At 45.6% G+C, this 18557-nt stretch overlaps 1 protein-coding gene across 2 annotated transcripts; it reads right to left on the bottom strand.

Annotated features, from left to right (window-relative positions):
* Positions 1-280: 280 nt before the first annotated feature.
* On the bottom strand, positions 281-17916 carry khdrbs1b (KH domain containing, RNA binding, signal transduction associated 1b). 2 transcript variants are annotated; one of them, XR_013937073.1, is made up of 11 exons: positions 17543-17916; positions 15759-15880; positions 14372-14488; positions 13776-13922; positions 11670-11803; positions 11136-11376; positions 9166-9233; positions 8703-8761; positions 7127-7316; positions 4793-4861; positions 281-1331 (listed from the first exon to the last, which is right to left on the bottom strand). XR_013937073.1 is itself a non-coding variant. In XM_080516472.1 (9 exons), exons 1-9 carry the CDS (start codon positions 17634-17636, stop codon positions 7210-7212), a joined length of 1089 nt encoding a protein of 362 aa, XP_080372598.1. In that variant the 5' UTR covers positions 17637-17916; the 3' UTR covers positions 5893-7209. The 2 variants fall into 2 exon arrangements, 1 of the variants encoding a protein (XP_080372598.1); XM_080516472.1 differs by lacking the exons at positions 281-1331; positions 4793-4861 and having other exon boundaries at positions 5893-7316.
* Between the last annotated feature and the right edge of the window lie 641 nt (positions 17917-18557).

The raw sequence follows: 18557 nt of genomic DNA, 5'->3' as shown, positions 1-18557 counted from the left end.
ACCGATAACACGGCTCGCTCATATTCAAGTCTTCCTTTATTGATCATTCCACAGTAACATTTACTTTTATTCTCTCCCCCCTCCTTCTGCACTTCTGACAGTTCATCGATTCCAACAAAGGAGACGGCTTCCACACCATCACTTATCTTTCATTAGATTACAGGGAGACGCAGGAATCATTATTTTAGACATAATAGCGCATAAAGCCTGAAAAATGGCCTGTTGTTGACACTGCCACCCCTCCCCCCACCCCACCCACCCACCCACCCGTTGACGTTTCATCTCAAATGATGGCTTCTGCCCTCAATATCTGGCGCTCTGTCCTCCCCGGCTCTTTCAATAAACTGAATGGAGCCTCCGAACCGGCTGATGCCGCCTCCGACCACAGAAATGTGTTTTTAATCCAGGAAAGTGCAGTTTTGACCTCTAAATGTAACTCTGCACCGCGGGCGGCGGTAATACCATCAGTGATAATGGCTGAAAATGGTATCGGAGGAGGAGAGAGGAGGGGGTGAGGTGGTGGTGGTGAAGGGGGGGGGGTATGATGGATAGATGGGAGCGATGTTTAGCGATCTTCACCCTCCGTCCTTCTTCTCGCATGAAAGCCCTCCTTCCTGGCTGCGTCTCGCCCGATTACCATACTTGGGTGTGAACAGACCGGCGCTCGGTTATGAAAGCGGCCTTTGAGGGGAGAAGTGTGTGTGTGTGTGTGTGTGGGGGGGGGGGGAGGTGCTGCATTAGCATTGGATGCTCCTCGAGGCCATTCTGTGATGCGATCTTGAAACTAGCCCCGGAGGCTAATTTCACGCGGCTAAAACGGCACAGTGGCGAAATTCTAACAAAAATAAATAAATAAATCAAAAATTAAACCGTTTAATAAAACACTTGAAATGCCCGAGTTTGCCCGAACGACGCTCGCCTTGCAAGTAAAGTATAGCGACGCTGAGCAGAAATTAAAAGCGATTTCACAGCATTGCTATAACAAGGGCTGCTCATTTTATGGCGAATTATCCCGGAACAATTCCATTTCAAAGACGGGCTTCAGGGTGGGCGTCTCCGCTGGTGTGTGTGCGTCTGTGTGTGGGGGGGGGGGGATTATTAAGCGAAGATAAACGCAATTTAAGCCCGATGGGGGTGGGGGGGTGGGGGGGGGTATAAATAGCAGGGGGACAGTCCATGTGAGACGAGCTCTGCGTCGCTCCGTCGTCGGCCGAGTCTCCGGACTTCCTGTTTGTCAGCATTTCTTGGCGTTTCAACCCAATGAGGGTCGCCCCTCCCCCAAAACCCATCTGACCACCACCTCCTCGTTTGCACCGAGCTGCTCGGCTTCACTGCAAAAAAAAAAAAAAAAGAGAGAGAGACGGACACTCATGAGAAGACCAGCATTTTCACGTTTGGCTCTTAATAGTCCACGTCCTCCATTTTTCTTTTTTATTACACTTTTTTAAGCACTTGGCTGCAATACAATGTAAAAAGGTCATTTCCCCGACAAGCGACACGCCTCTCAACGCAGTAACTAAGCAACATTTTGTGAAGTGAGCCATAATTACTGGATCCATTTTGGATTAGTGCATTAAAAAAAAAAAAGTGCTGATGTGGCACTTGAGAGGGGGAAAAAAAAAGCAAATTGAGAAAGCGAATGAGGCCTGGGAATGGACTTTCTTGTGCGTCTTGAGAATTTTGTTTTTCCTACTTCTAACCAGCAGATGACCTTTATGTCAAATCACATCTCGGAAACACAGGCTTTAGTGTTTTTCTTGTTATTTTTTTTTATTTTTTTTGTCCTCCTCCTTTCTCTGCCATAATGCCAGACACGACTTCAGTGATGTCGTTTAGGGAGGAAATTGCGAGGAACCTCCTTTTCCGCCACGCCAGTGAGTCTGAATGTTTTAGACCGTCGCCGACAAATTGTGTACGCTTTACATTTTGCAGCACGAGACGACCAATTCATCACGGGAAGATCTTTCAGGTCAGTGTGGGGGGAGGGGACGGGGGGTAGAAGAAGCCTCGCTGGTGGCTATTTTTGGAAGCCGTTTCACTAATGAGACATTTCTAAAATGCTTTTGTGCAGGTGAATTTTAACACTAAAGAAACTGTCGTTGCAGAAATTGTTGCAAGTCAAACCTTGTGCTGCTGCGCCTTTTTTTTTGTTGTTTACATGAAAGAATCCTTGTGAATTTATTGAGTAAAACCAAAAAAATGCAGGAGATCAGGAAAACATTCATTATTGTGCAGTTTATCTTGCTGATTATTTCAGCTCAATTTCAATCTCGAGTGAAAAAAAAACGAGTAAAATCGCCTCGGCGCAGAGTATACGTGATGAAAACCCATTTTTCCTTTCTTTGTGAAACCAAACCTATTATTACAGAAAATTACTCCAATCTCAACATAAAGCCAATTTGAATGGTGCGAAACACAATGAAATGTTTCGACACCGGGTCAGGGTGGCTTCGAGGAGGGTTTGACAGTGAAGTGTGAATGACGCAACCCTCGATGTTTGTCGCAGTCAAGGATTTTTGAAAACAAATAAATAAATAAAATGACGACAGACCACTTCGCTGATGGCGTTTTCCCCACTAGTTGCTCCTCAGCCCTACTCGACTGGACTCTACTCGTCATTGTTAGTCGTGGCCGAGGGCCCCGGCGGGCTGAGGCCAGTAGACAATGTGACGCCGGCGGCTTGGCCAGCGAGTCACGACACGGATGAGTCTTTCACCTGCCACTTGTAAAGCCTGATCGCAACAAAAACGATCACAAACAGAGACGCAGAGAGACGAACCCTGTGGCGCAACGACGAGCCGCAGAAGTTTCTTTGTCTGGTGGCGACCAGAGGATTCAGGAACTGGAGCCACGGTGCTTTGGATTAACTGGTCTCCCTGTTAACTGGTGCCCGGCATCCTCCAGCGTCACCTTTCCACAGCAGATGCTAAAAACCCGTAGTGGTCCTCGCAAACACCGTTTAACTGCATTTCCTTTAAAGTATCGTCGGGGTTGTTTGTCTTATTTTACCATCGGCTGGTGGCAGAAGTCACCAGTTAACACGGGCGCCAGTTAAATCGAAACACCGGAGTGGAGCACGATCGTGACAATGCCCATTTTGTAATGTTAACTATATCTAAATACATACAATTTAATTTATTATTTAGGCTGATATACAATGCACAACACTCAGCATCATATCAGGGGGAATACTTGCCCGACGGGGAAAAGCTCTGTTGACTCCGCCCACACCGCCGTTATAATATATTGTACGCTGAATGGGGGGGCAACGGCAATGGTGTGGTAGTTCTTGTCGGAAATTTCATAGAGATTCATGGACACTGTAGTGGACAGACGACGGAGTTCGAATGTTATTATGGGGACTGTCAGAATAAAACTACCAAGTACCGGGAGAATGTGGAGTGGGAGTCACGACACCGTCATTGTCCATCGACTGGCGCATGTGCAGGAGAACAAAGAAACGTCTGCAGCTCGTCGCTGCTCCGCTGGGCTGATTTCTGAGCGTCTATTTCTGTTTCTGTTGTAAATGGGTTTATAAAATGACTGTTGTGATGCGCCGGCCAACGCAACTTGTTGAAACCAATCCGTCTCAATAGAAATGGGCAAAAACACAATTTCTTTTTTTTAGAAAACACTTCCATCTCCCTGGAAAATGCAACTTTTTGGAAAATCCGTGGAAATGGAAGTGTTTTTGGTGTCGATCCCAGAAAATATGGGTGTTATTTTTTTCAGGTCAGCGACCGGGGGTGGCGGAGGCTATTAATAAAAATGTAGATGGAGGAAATACATTCTGGACGACTAAATACTACATTATAACGCACAGATTTTGCTTTTAAACAGTAATATATTTCCTTTTCTCTTTGACATTTTTGCTAATGCATCCAACATACTTTTTGCTTTGTTAAAATGTCGATTTTTTTCTTTTGAGGTAATAACTTATTACTCACTACATGTACTTGTTAATGCCGCCCGGTCGCTTCACACTGCTTCTATCTGCACTCTGAACTGTGAAATAGTTTCTATTCTCCTCTTATTAGTTTTTAATTGAATATCAGGTCTTATTTGTTCTCTGCAGGCCGCCTATAGCGAAGTCCCAAGATCTTAGACTGTCACAGTCACACATATACGAGTGATGAAGGAAAGTTTGTCCAAATTCCTCCTCTCTGCTTCAGCATTTGAACGCGCCAGAATTTACGAACCAATCAGAGGCCGCTTTTCAAAAGGTACATATCACATGGTATCAATTGACCAATCAGGTTGCTCGCTACAAAACCATACAAGAACTGGAAGTCGGTTGAGAGTTGTGTACTTGAGCCCATAATTCCCCATGTTTTGGCGAGAAAAGATGAATTTAAGCAAAATTAGATGGTTACAAGTAGCGATGACCATAATACACGTATTTTAGAGGCTTTGAGCAACATGTCCGGAATATTTTTAGCTCGGTCGCTGCCGTGTGACGACGACTGAACGGCAGTACCTAATAAAGTAGTGTCGAGTCTTCGTTTTTTTTTTTTTTTTTTTTACATGTGCCCTGCCATGTCTCCATATCCCTGGGCAGGTCTTCACTTCTGTGTGTGTCCGCTCATCTGCTTTTTATTTCTCCATTTTATCTTTGCACTGTTTTTAATTCTTGTTAAAGCACTTTGTGTTACTTCAATGTATAAAAAGTGCTATATAAATAAAGACTGATTTACATGGTGTGTTCAAAAAGCAATGATGGGAACAGGAATTCCACCCACTGAGCAGGGACCAGGAGACAGGAAGGAGGGAGGGGAAGCGTCGGCGAACCAACCTGAGGCTGGTGCGGGTCCCCCGTCAGCAGACTGTCAGTGTCGGGGCACTCAGTGACCGATAGCCGTGCCTGGAGGAAGGACAAAGCCCAAATCAATACCTGGTGGAGAAACGCCGGGAGAAACTTGAAAACAGAGATCATGCAACGTCTAATACAGGAGAATATATGCTCATGCAACTCGAGCTTTTCTCGTTTGGATAACTCTGTACAGGCAGAGGACCTTTTTACGTCTTACAGTAAGCAAATGAAAAAAGGTAACAGCAGCTGGACTGTACAGAAGATATTGACACAAAACGCTTTGGCTTGGTTCATTTTAGCAAGAGTTGCATTAACACTATCCTAGGCATATTTTGTTAGTACACATGAACAAGTTATTTTGGTACATAAAATCAACTGCAGTGTATGATATTGGAAGTTACGTTTTTCTTACTTTTGAGTCGATTCTTTTTTGTCGCCATGACTGTAAATGATATTTTTAAGAAATCGTGCGGCAATTTACCAGCAAGTTTAAGTCAAAAGGATGAATACACACTAGGAAATTAAACATTTAGGGTTAGGTTACCTTTACAGTGGAGTTGTCTAGGTTATAACCATCCTCTCCATTGCACTGCCATTACTCTGCACTAAAACGTACGCCACCGCGCCAGCGAGGCCTAGACCTGAACGGTGGTTTGAATTCAGTTAATTTTCAGACGCTACGGAAGCAATTCTCATTAACGGTTACGACCACAGGTAAGAGGATTGAAAAAGTCTTATACATACCCAGGCATTCAATGCTTTAGAACTCTATACACATTAGGAAGCTATCCGGGTTATTTTAGAGGTCTTACCTCTGGGTCCTTTTTAAAAAGTATAGAAAGAGAGAGAGAGAATAAGTTGTGCTCTTTTGATGATCAATCAAAGACATCATTTAGTAGGGTTAAAGCCTTCAGACGTCAATACATTCCTTTAAGATTTAAAATGCGCTTTTGAAGGAGGAAACAAAAGGAAGACACCTAACATCTGACCTGCTGGAGGTTGTTTAAAAAAAGGCCATTTCAGAATTTTACTAGGACAGGAAACAAATAAAGCACGTTAAGTTTCATTAAAAAAACCAAAAATAAAAACAAACTAAGCTTTATTGACAAACCGCTGCAAAACATCTTTTGGACAGATTTAGTAACCTATTTAGGCAAGCTTACACATGTAGCATAATGCATTTTATGGAGAGGGTACAGAGACTAGTGGTGGCAGAGTAAGTACAGTTAGGACGTTTTAAAATATGTACAAGAGTTCGGATTGAGCTGCAGGATCCCTTCTCTATAGAAAGAGAAGACCCATGTGGAGATTTTTGTCCCGATCCTTCTTTGTGTACTTTTTGCATGCAGGTTATAAAGAACCAGATCGCAAAAAAATTTATTAAAAAAAAAAAACAAACCCATGAAGACCTCCACTTTTTTTGTTTTAGCTCAACAGGCAGCCAGATTCTTCATTAAACATTTTTGTCTTCAGAGTCTTAAAACTTGTTTTTGTTTTAGCATGTGAAAACAAATTGAGGATATGAGGACAGTCCATCTCAACAGTGTCTTATTAGGGCTATATTTCAAAACTCTAAAAAGTACAATGACAAATATTGCTGCCTAAAGTCTAAATGGACAACGTTTTAGATCTATTTAAAAACAAACAATAATCAAGAATGAATCGATTCCATTTAGCCTTCACTTAATTTTAAGATTGCTTTGATTTTTTTTTTTTTTTTTTTTTTGGCTATATTACATAATTGGAAGTTTAAAAGGTCTTTTATTGGGCTATATTAACAGAATTTTGAAATGTAGCCTAAATGGGAATCTGCAACTGACCCTCGACAGATTCGTTGTATTTAAATAAAAAACAATTAATATGGAACTCTTATAGACATTGTGAAGAATGAGCCACTAAATTCCACTGGAAAATGACAACTCCCGAACAGTTAAAAAGGAAACAATCGACATTGCAAAACAAGCCAGAGAGGGTGTTTAAAAAGGGTCAGAGGAAAAAGAACCGAAACAAACAAAAAAAAAAAAAAACCATACAGCAAAACAAACAAAACTAAAAAAAAAAAAAAAAAGAAAATAGAGAGCGAAAGGACGCCAACTTCTCCTCTCTGACCCATCTAAAAGCCGCTTTGGTTGGTTGTTGGACGGGTGTGGCTGTAGGGGTGGGGGAGGGAGCTCAAATCTCAAAAGTAAAAAGAACAACAGTTCCGATTCTCAGTTCCCAAATTTGCGCTCTCGTATAAAGTCCGGTGTCGGGGTGGTGGGGGAGGGGGGGAGAGGGGGAAAAAGAGACCAAACCAAAGACAAAACGGACAATTACTTTTGTCGGGCTTCTTAAAGCGAGAGCTGCCGTGGTGGACAGGCGGCTGTCAGGGTGACACTTTTAAGGGTGGTGACTCGGCTTCAGTACTGTCGGTAGGGGTGATCTCGGTAGGGCGTCTTGGCTCCTCGAGAAGGGGCCATGGACTTTCCGGGAGTCGTGCGCTGGGTGCCGTTCCAGTCGTCCTGGCCTGGAGACGAAGCGGGGTTCAAAAAGAGAGAGGGGCACAACAGTTAGGCCCAATTACACAAATACTTGTTTTTTCAATGCGTTTCAGGGGTCCGTTTCCACGACAACAGTGACTGGAACCGCCGTCCACACGACTTCAGGAAAACACGAGGGAAAAGAGGAAATCGCAACTGTAGGAAAGACAACGCTCTGGCTTAATCTCTGTGGAAACGGAGGAAAACTCGACTACAGGAATGACAACGCTCTGGCTCCATCTCCGTGGAAACGGAGGAAAACTAGACTACAGGAGGGACAACGCTCTGGCTTCATCTCCGTGGAAACGGAGGAAAACTAGACTACAGGAATGACAACGCTCTGGCTCCATCTCCGTGGAAACGGAGGAAAACTAGACTACAGGAGGGACAACGCTCTGGCTTCATCTCCGTGGAAACGGAGGAAAACTAGACTATAGGAAAGACAACGCTCTGGCTTCATCTCCGTGGAAACGGAGGAAAACTAGACTATAGGAAAGACAACGCTCTCGCTTCATCTCCATGGAAACGGAGGAAAACTAGACTACAGGAGGGACAATGCTCTGCCTTCATCTCCGTGGAAACGGAGGAAAACTAGACTACAGGAGGGACAACGCTCTGGCTTCATCTCCGTGGAAACGGAGGAAAACTAGACTACAGGAAAGACAACGCTCTGGCTTCATCTCCGTGGAAACGGAGGAAAACTAGACTATAGGAAAGACAACGCTCTAGCTTCATCTCCATGGAAACGGAGGAAAACTAGACTACAGGAGGGACAACGCTCTGGCTTCATCTCCGTGGAAACGGAGGAAAACTAGACTATAGGAGGGACAACGCTCTGGCTTCATCTCCGTGGAAACGGAGGAAAACTAGACTATAGGAGGGACAACGCTCTGGCTTCATCTCCGTGGAAACGGAGGAAAACTAGACTATAGGAGGGACAACGCTCTGGCTTCATCTCCGTGGAAACCGAGAAAAGCGCAACCTTTGAAATGAAACTGCTCTGGCACAGTCTGTGGCAACTGAGAAAAAATATAATACAATTTTTGGAAAATGCTTGTCGATGGACAATACGAACAATGTTGGTCTCCAGAGTGTCACGACTCCCAGTCCGTATTCTCCTGGAATTATCAGACTTCGTCGTACGTCCACACAAATGTCTGCATAGTCACCATTGTCAGTGTTTAAAGCGTGTACGTATGGCGTCATTCCAAAAACTCTACCCACTTTCTGTGCAAACGGACATCGTTTTCAAACTGCTACGATATAAATGCTCAACTTTTCTGAAACAAAAATGCAACATAAAACTGTGCGTTTTCACTTTGTCGTGTAAACGGGTCCTGAAGTGTACCACACGGCATCGTTCTTTTTCTTACCGTACGACTCGTATGACTCCGTGTTCTCTCCGTGTCCGTAGTCGTAATATTCCGGTTCTCTGGTGGTCAAATAGAGGCAGAGAAAATAAAAAAAAAAAAAGGGGGGGGGGGGGGGGGGATTACTTTTTATCTTTGTGAAACATCAAGTAGCTGCTGACTGTAATATCTAGGGGGATGATAATTGGCTTCTACGAATAGGATCAAAAGCTTGGCTCTGTAGTACAGAACATCCGAGTCCCTGCTGGTGCTCCTGAATAACACAGACATCCAAAGCACGAAACACCAAGTACTATCTATGTTGAAATTCTGCAGAGTGGCTAAAAAAGTAGTTCTGCTGCTCTCAAATCCCATTTCAAGTGAAACCGGTGACAAGGCATTGCATGTTTGTGTGTGTGTGTGTGTGTGTGTGTGTACACTTTGTGAGGAGCAGGTGAAAACCAAAAGAGACGTCTGATTCACTCACGCCTGCGGCTGACTGTAATAGCTGTCGTATGACTCGTAGGCCGTGTCTGTGTAGCTCTCATCGTAGCCCTGGAGAGGCAAGGAAACAGAGAAACAGGAGTGAGAGTCAAGGAGCGGCTTCTTCATGAATCATGAATGTCAGGGCGTTCCCCCCACAGTGCCGCCGCACGCTGTACGGAAGCACTCGCGCTCCTCGGACGGCATTTGTTGTTGTCTGATCGGACAAGCCGGTCAAAGCTAACGGGACGATCCGATCCCGAAGAGATGAAAGTGAGACCGGAAAGCGTCGCATCTGTCTGTCGCTTCTCTACGATTTTCAGGATCACGATTCAAAAAGGAGCGACATGAAAATTCTACGTAGGAAAGTCGGGAACGGCGGAGACTTGTCTGGAGCGTCAACAGTGGCTTAGCTTTAGTTTCCGCTGCCGTCACGCCGACTTCAATCAGTGGTGGCAAATCCCGCTGCCGTCTCGTCTTTGTTATTCACCACAGGGACGGACTGAACTCCAGAGTGACTCGTCACACCACCTTGTGGTTCAACGTTGCATTGCAAGACCAGACGGGCTAACGATAATCGCTTCGCTCACTGACACTAGTTGATTAAAATCTATTTATGTGGGTTTCATCCTTCTCTCTGTGTCATGTGAGGTGGGGAGTTTGGTCTCAAAATCTAAATGTATATATGTGTATTGGTGTACATATCCTCAAGTCTTGAAACAACTGCTAGAATCTACTGTTGTCTTGTACTAAAAAGCCAACAAAATACAATGCAAGCGAGGGATGCACCATATGTGCCAATGTCCAATACACTGATCTTTAAAAAAAACAGAAAAAACATTGTCGATGGCCGGTGCTGATATAATCCACCATTGCTTCTGATGCTTAATACTGACATTAAATCAGAACGCTCTGACAATAACTTGAGCATGAAATGTTCTGTAATTCATCATTTCTGGTTCCAGGAATAAGAAACTGCACTTTACAGCTTTATAAAACATAAAATAGTCTTCATATGCAAAGGCATAGCTTTGAATTTATGGGCTCATTGACTGGTATTAACTTAATGAAATGCAATATTTTCAAAGAACTGGAGCCCAAGTCATTATAAAATGCTTAAAAATATAAATGTAACCTCTAGCCTAAGCTCAGGCAGTTGTACAAATTTGTCTGATCTGGAACCAGACAAGAGACACGATGTGCAAAACACACAAAGCAACTGTGCAGAATTCATTTCAAGTCCCAAAAAATCACCATCGACAAATACAGTCCAGTTTCATCTCCAGTGGGTAAACTATTACCATTATAACCTTTAAAGTTAAACATTCTTAAAGTCTTTCTTGGTTGTGGTGCCGAGAATATGGGATGAAATTGTCTTTATTGTCACAAAACTGAACAATTACCACTAAAAATGACTACCATCTCAACATAAAGCCAATTGTAATGATATTGTCTGGAGCGAAATGCAATGAAATGGCAAAGGTCATATCCAAATTATGTCCTAAGAAAGTCGTATCAAAAAGCTCTACGTCTTCGTCAAAATGTTTGTAGTTTGCTTGGGGGCTTGGATCCTCCTGCAGGTTGGTTTATCCCTGCAGGCTTCATGTTTGAACCACTAATCTACAACCGTTCACTGAGAAACCTGCGTGGCACACGGAGCAGCCTGCTTGGATTTCTAGTTTTAACTCCTCTACACAAGATCAACATTGTGCACTCGTTGCAAACTTTGTTACCAACTTCTGAAACTTAGAAAAAAAAAAAAAACAGAGATTGAAACCTAGCAGAAATAAAACGTTCATGCTGGGTGGTGGAAAGACAGAATTCAGCATAGTTTAATTTTTCAGTGTTTATCGGCTGATGCCAATGTGCTGATATTACCAATGCATCCCTAATGCCAACACAATATTCTTGTTAAATTGAGGGGAATCTAAATGTAATTCAAGTCTACTCTTCTACACAAGTAGCTGTACTCACATAATCCTCGTAGCCCTCTGCAGCCCCACTGGGGGTGTGCTGGTGTGGCGGCGGCGGCGCCATCCTCTGAGGCGGTCCGCCGGCTGGGAGCCTGGCCCGCGGTGCCACGGCCCCCCTGGCGGGCGCTGCGGGTGGTCCGCCTCTGCCCGCCGGGGCGCCCCTCACTGCGCCGCCTCTGGCTGGGCCGCCTCGAGTCACGCCTCCCCTGGTGGCAGCACCGCGAGGTGGCATGCCCCGACCCCTGGAGGAAAAACGTCAGCGAGTTAATGTAGAGGTTTATCGAGAAGCCTCATTTCAGATCATTGATATGAGCCAATATTAGGAGGTTAGTGCGGCCAAAAATAACAAAAAAAACCTCAAAATCTACTCAAATCCCTGCAGTTTGGACACATTGGCACACAGACATAGCAGCAGATGCACGACAGTGACTCCCTGTATTACTTCAGTGACCCAGCAGCTGTTACACCAACAGCCTTGTGTGTGTGTGTGTGTGTGTGTGTGTGTGCGTGTGTGTGTGTGTGTACTCGCCCTTACCTGTGTGCGCCGCCGAGGGGGACCCCACGGCCCCTGACCGGCATGCCCCCTCGGCCTCGTCCTCCGTGCTCCTGGCCTCCGTTCAGGTAGCCCATCTCCATGAACTGCTCTTGGCAGATATCATCCATCATGTCCTACACACACACACACACACACACACACACACACACACACACACACACACACACACACACACACACACATATATACAAAGAATGAATGAGAAACAGGAGCATATGACTCGGGTAAAAGAAAGGGTGAAACAATGGCTGACAGAAGCATCTCAGTGTTAAGGAGTAGGGGGGGGGGGCTGGAGAGCATCAATCCACACTCCCTGCCTCCCCGTGTCTCTCCATCATGGAAGAAATGGAAATCACTCCTCTGGGCGAGCCTGGCACGGCGGCGCGAGTCGGTTGCCTCAGTTTATCTGCAGAAAACAATGCGTCTCGGGTGGATTACGCGGCGCTGCCCGTCTGAGCGGCACAAATCCCGGAAACACAATCCCGCCGCCTTTCTTTCGGGGAGCAATCACGAGGAGGCCCGCGCCGTGACCCAATCAATTCTTTTTTCATAAATCAGTCGGCAGGGCTGGAATGGTGACACGGCTCTAATGATGGTGAAAAAAAAAAAAAAGAGGAGGAAGAGGAGGAGGAGGAGGAAGAAAAAAAAAAGAATAGCTGCTTTCTCGGCGACGATGTGCAAACGTCAGCTTTCAATTTATCTGCATCGGCAACGCAACTCGTTTGACTGATTACAAATTCGCTTTAAGGGAGGAGCGGCTTGGCTTGCAGCTGCATCGAGTGGAGGACACGTCTTCCCCCATCGGGCCGGGAGAATTATTAACGACGTGGCGAGAGGACGATGAGGAATACGACAATGTGTAAATGTTTTGGCACAGGTGCGAGGCGCCGCTTTGGGATTCACTTTGTGGAGATGTGAGGCTATTGCAGAGATGGGAACGATAACGAGCGGCGGCACGGAGCAGATTCCACAAAACCATCCTCCAAGAGTCATTCATTAAAATATGGCTCCGCTACAAATGAAGGCCATCCCGCCTGATGGATCACGACACTAAATCGCAACGGCAGATTCTGCAAGAGACGGCTTTTTCCTTTTCTTTTTTCTTTTTTTAACACGACATCAGCAATGCCGACATCGCAGCTGGTTCATCGGTCTCCGATCCAAATTATTCTTTCACCCAAAGCTCCCCGCGTGCTAATTAAAAGAATGTTCAGCACCTCGCAAACCCCTCCGCTCCTGTTGGCTTATTTTAGCGCGAGGAAAAATAGTTAAGAGCACCGCGAGCTTCAGCTGTGGCCTGACAGGCGCTGGGCTTGGCCGGCGCTCAAGAATGTCTCCGGAAAGAAGAAAAAAAAAAAAGAAAAACAATAAAGAAGCGTAGGTCGCACAGGCTGAATGTGCCCACATATCTGTCTGGGAGCTGTACGTCTCCAGCCCGCCAATGCTCGCTTCCTCTGACAGCAAGACTGAGCTGGAGACGCAGCGAGAAGCCAATATGTCCACAGAAAACGTGAATTGGAAACCTCGCTGTCGCTCCGGAAGGGACTCGATCGGTCACGTTGAGGTCAATGATGAGAAAGACGGCCGTTCCACCCCAGCAAAGGGTCCAGATTAGCATACCGCTCAGTTAATTACCAACCCCCCCTCCCCCCCCAAACCAGTGAGGAACTAATTAAGCTCTGAAAATCAACAGCAACAAGAGATGTCTGGATGACAAGTGAATTTGTTCTACATTTCATCAATGTGGTGCTCCTTGCCGTTTTAATCTCTTTGTTTGTTTGTTTGTTTTCCCAAAGTGAATCAACCAAATAGTAACTTCAACACCTTCTGCCGCCCCGTCTGCTCGCGGACACCTGACGAACCCACCAACTGTTCACACCAGGCCTTTTGTTTCACAAGAAGAATTCTATGAAAAACCCGACAAATGTCCAACTTCCGCCTGCCCGTTCCGTTTGCATTTCCTTACCACCTTTTCGGGAAATCAAATCAGTCATTTGAAGGTTTCGACTAGTTCAATGCAGGCCTTCAAATCAAGTAGTGCAAAGGATCGAGCGACGACTTGACGAGCAGCAAAGTCACACTCACAGGAAACAGGAACTTCTTGACCTCCTCCATGGCGTGCGCCATGCGCAGGTACGCCTCGGGAACGGGGGCGAACACTTCGATGAACACGTGCAGCTCCATCGACAGGTGGGCGTACTTTGGCTCGCCGCCTTTCCGGAGACCCTCCTCCTGGGGGGGGGGGGGAGAAACACACACACACACACAATCAACCAAAGACTGTCAGTATGCTGGCAAAAACACATGGCTAAAAAAAGAAGAAGAAGAAAAAAAAAAAAAACAACCCCTAAATGAATCAAGCAGCGGTAAATTGAATTTCTTCCACCTTGGAGGGCATCAGGCAGAGTTGTGGTATCCCCTTCCTTTATATAGCTGAATAATTACATCACACCAGTGGGTAAAAGGCTTAGTGGGCTATCCTGAAGATTCCCGGAACAGATGTGCAAAGCGAGGACGCCCTTGGCTTGATGTTAAACGTTCACCTGAGCTCTCCTGCAAGTGAACGCCATCTGGCCTCGCGTGCCTGCCATCCCTCTCAAGCAAAGGCCAGATGTGTTATGGCTTCAGGTAGCCTTTTTCACAGGTTCCTCACCGTGCGCGCTGCGGTGCGTGTGCATTACCTTGGATTTGTCTCTCATAGATCCTTTGCCCAGCACGGAGATCTTGGCTCCGGTCTCTTCTTGCAGACGTTTGATCGTATTGCCCTGAGGTCCCAAAATCTTCCCCACGAAATTGAACTAACAGCAAAACAAAGCAGAACAAAATTAGCCTGACAATCAAAGCAGAAGCGAGTTTAACGCCACGAGAGTGAGGGAGCAATCACTGTCAGGGGTCTTGTTGCGCACACTGCAGCCTTAAGTAGTAGATTTACCAGACAAAGTCGATATAGGCCTCCGGGGGCTCTAATGCCGCCAGTAACCATTCGCTGCAATCATCCGAGCGCTGAGCCAGAACCAAACGGAGATCAGAAGCTGCAATCTTTTACCTCCTACGTCTTTGAACAAAAGTAATTACCCCGTGTATGACGGGTCCTTGCAATTAGCTGTCAACACCGAACACTGTTTAGTGCAAAAGCCGCTCCAAAGGAGCTGGCCCCTCGCGGAGTTTAAAAAAAACCCACAAAAAAAAAGCCCAAGAGAAAACATTCTCTAACTGAACACTTCATTAACTTCCTCACCCGTTAACACAGTGGTATTATTCACTAAGTCAAACCACGTCTGGGAGATCAAACAACCGTCAAAGCCCACTGAGGAAAATCCTACAGATCTGGAATTAAACTAATCCAAAATATTAGATTATTTTTTTTTTTAAATCAACAATTAGTTTTGACATTCTTATCGAAACGGATCAGACTGAAAACTGGAAGTTAACACCCACGGCTTGGACAGCCACCACGTAAATCCCAGCGGTTCAAAAAGGGGCGGAAAATATACCTCAGCAGCATGCAAGCGATGCAGTAGGAAGCCACCGGGTTGGAACCTTACGAGTGTTTCAGTACAGATCACAGCCCTGCACGGCTCCTTTATTTATTTTTAAATCAATGCAGCTACGCCTGAGCCAGATATAGATCGAGGCGATACAGACCAATACACCTGAGGCTACATGATAAAGCTGAGGGAAGCCTTCGTCTGAAAGGAAACATTTGGTGAACACAAACCGAGAGGACCCGGACAGAAAGGAGGAGGAATTACACCGACACACAGAGATACCCTCACTCAAAAGTCATATTGACATTTTTTGTGATTTTCTTTATATATATATATATATATATAAAAAAAAAAACATGCCACCATCGGTTGTAATTACACTGTGGAGCTTAAAGATCAGAGGTGAGACGAGTAATTTGAGACTTCCAAGTAACCCTGTGGCTTTCTGTAATTGAAACGCAGCTGCAAGGATAAATTAAATCAAAAGGGGATCACAGTCAGGGGGGGAGGAAGGAAAAGAACGGGGACAGGCATGTGAGGAGGAAATGGGAGGGCAAAAAAAAAAAAAAAAAAGGCTCACCTTCGGGTACTGTTTGACAGGTATGAGCACTCGTTCCTTTAGTTTGATGTTCTTTGTTGTAAAAAGGTCCAGGTATGTTTCTGCCTCCTTTTTAGTCTCGCCTTTCTGCATTCTATCAATTTCTAGAAAGGGGAGTGGAAGAGACACCGGCACAGGAGTCAGTGTACATCACAGCTGGGAGGAGAGATTTTTTTTATTTCGCATACCGATTTAGAGAATTAAAATCATCAGGCTTAACTATCAAATCTCACAACCTGAATAAAGAAAACAGCTCCTCTGTTTAAATTGAAATGCAATCATCAAGGAATTCTGCACTTTGCACTCATATCACCTGCTTTCAACAGGCAATCATGACACATTTTAACTTGCACATCCACCAAATACTGGTACGCCACACGAAATCGCACCGATTCCTATTTCTGGTCACGTATTTAGTGTTGTTTTTTTTCTTAAGAAGTACTCAAGAATCCATCACCACTGTGAGTTTCACGCCATTCGTGTCACTTTCGAGGTGCTTTTCGAAACACAACATCTGATGTGGACAAACCGTCTCACCATTTCACCAACTTGACAGTCCACGTCAACACATCAGCTCGTACCCTGCCTCCTCCAACACCTCCATGTGGCACAGCACCATCATCTCAAACCACCTCCTCCTCACTCACTCACGCCTGGATTTGACAACTCTGGAGGAGGCGGCGTTCAAACACCAACTACACCACCATTCATCAACAGCTGCGAAGGAATCTGGACTGGAAAGCCTGTCCTATACACTTATGATCGAATCAAGGGGTACCCTTGTTTCTCCACTGTTCCATATATATTTAAAGAAAGCCAATAGTTAATCAATTTTGCTTTCAATTGGCCCATTATTTCCATTTTTTTTGCTGCTCTTTATGGAGCAAGTCCCTTGTCACCAGCCCCAAGTAGCTGTGCTCATCGAGAGTACCACACTTGGTAGATGCTCTTGACAGTTTCATCCAATTCTTGCTCACTCTCTCAAAACTTAGAAGCCTAAAACTCCCCAGACACAGGGTGCCAAGTTAATTATCACCTGGGCTGCCTGAGAAAAACAAAAAAAAACTGAGTGGAGGAGCAAATGAGTAGGGGGGAATGGTTAACATGGGCGAAAAGCAGCCAAAATTAGACTCTCATTGGAGCTTGGCATTGGCTATTTTAGGAGCAAAGGGTTTAATGGCTGCATGGTGGAGTGTGCCGACCAAATCCAGTGTCTTAAACCAGATTAGTGCCGCAGATCCTGGTAGGTTTGATGAGCACATCAGCGACGTTATCAACCTTGTAGTCTTGCTTCTGTCTTATCCCTTCTTCAGCGACCCAGCTTTTGGGACACTCCAGAAGGGAGGGGGTTGTAAAAGATACCCCCCACTCTCTAAGGTGACCCTGCCATCCTGTATCGGGACACTGGCGTACATTTTACATCAATGTTCTGCCGCAAAGTGCGCTGATAAACAGGGACAAAGGAGAGGATTCGTCCCGACGCGAAGTTGTCGATAGGCTCGAGGGAGAGGGGGGGGGCACAACTGACCGCACGAGATACTGTAAAGTTGGGTACATTTTAATCAGCGAAATTGACGCATTAAAAAAAAAATGGCATTAATGTCGTGCACTGTTCCTTAGAAAAAAAAAGCCCGCGCTTGGGTCGCTGGAAGGTGCGCGAGCTCATTTCGACATTTGTCATTTTTTATTTTTTTTTGCTTGTTGTTGTTGTTGTTGTAAACAACAGTCTTTTCAAATTCGAAACCCGGCGTCTCCAGCGACTTTACCTGCGTTTAAAAGTTTCATGGCGTGCGTGAACGACGAGTCCAGGCTGTCTTTCTCCGCCAGAAGCTCGGGAAGGTATTTCTCGTCGTTCTCCATTTTGTTGAGTTTACACAAGAAGAGTGCGAGAAAGAGAGAGGAATTGTTGGTGGATAGATGGGAGGCGAAACGGGGGAGGAAAAGAAAAATCCCAATATTGATTTAAAAAAAAAAAAAAAAAGAAGAAGAAGAAGAAAGAAAGAAAGAAAAAAAAAAGAAGTAGTCCAGTTATGTAACTAAGGGAGCGAAGCGGATCCTCACGCGCTTCGCATGTGGCGAACCGACCGGACGGCTGCGCTGCTTCACGGCGGCTGTCTCTCGGTTCTCCCTCCCCTGCTGTCTGCTCGGCAACGCGCACTGGCTGGAAATGGGAGAACAAAAGCGGTGGGGAGAGTGGAAGAACCGTGACCCGACTCGAGCCGACGGAAGTGAGCTCAGAGGGACGTCGCCCCCCCCCCCCCCCCCGCCTGACGCCGCCCACCGCGAGCCGGGCGGACGCGCCCCGCCTTCCGTGAGAGACGCTGTCAAGATATTATCCGCACGGTGATCGGGGTGTGTGGAGACGGGGAGCTCGCGCTCCTGCTCCATTAAATACGTCTAGACTGCTCACGAGATGCTCAGGTCCCGCTAAAACTCCGAGGGGAAACTCGCACCAGCAAGTCTGAGGGGATGTAAAAAGTACAACCGGAGACACGGAACTGTCAAAACAACAGAACCAAGCGTTTGGTGATTCCGTCTTAGAACTTTACCATACAGGTGTGACCAACCAGCCGTGCCAGGTCGCGGTGGGCGGATCGAACCAAACCATAATAGCAACACCTGCAGTGGTATTTGACATCAAATGATGCAAGGTCAATAAGATCAATGCTTCACTTCATCTCCAGTACGTCTGCATGCTGCTCCATCCTGAACTGAATTAAAAAAAAAAGCAATTTGATGATGCTTTAACCTTGAATATTAAAAAGAATCGGATCGGGATCG

The sequence above is a fragment of the Blennius ocellaris genome, assembly GCF_963422515.1.
Source record: "Blennius ocellaris genome assembly, chromosome: 20".
Lineage (NCBI taxonomy): Eukaryota > Metazoa > Chordata > Actinopteri > Blenniiformes > Blenniidae > Blennius > Blennius ocellaris.
Note: the sequence above shows the minus strand (reverse complement) of the source record. Positions and strands in the feature narration are given on the sequence as shown.

What these genes read in the sequence shown, in the direction of transcription:
- khdrbs1b (XM_080516472.1), bottom strand. Translation starts at nt 17,636, where the DNA reads ATGGAGAACGACGAGAAATACCTTCCCGAGCTTCTGGCGGAGAAAGAC. An exon ending in TATTACAGTCAGCCGCAGGC is followed by an intron (nt 8,762 to 9,165) that starts GTGAGTGAATCA and finishes TTTGACCACCAG; the next exon opens with AGAACCGGAATATTACGACT. An exon ending in GGAGTCATACGAGTCGTACG is followed by an intron (nt 7,317 to 8,702) that starts GTAAGAAAAAGA and finishes CTTCGTCTCCAG; the next exon opens with GCCAGGACGACTGGAACGGC.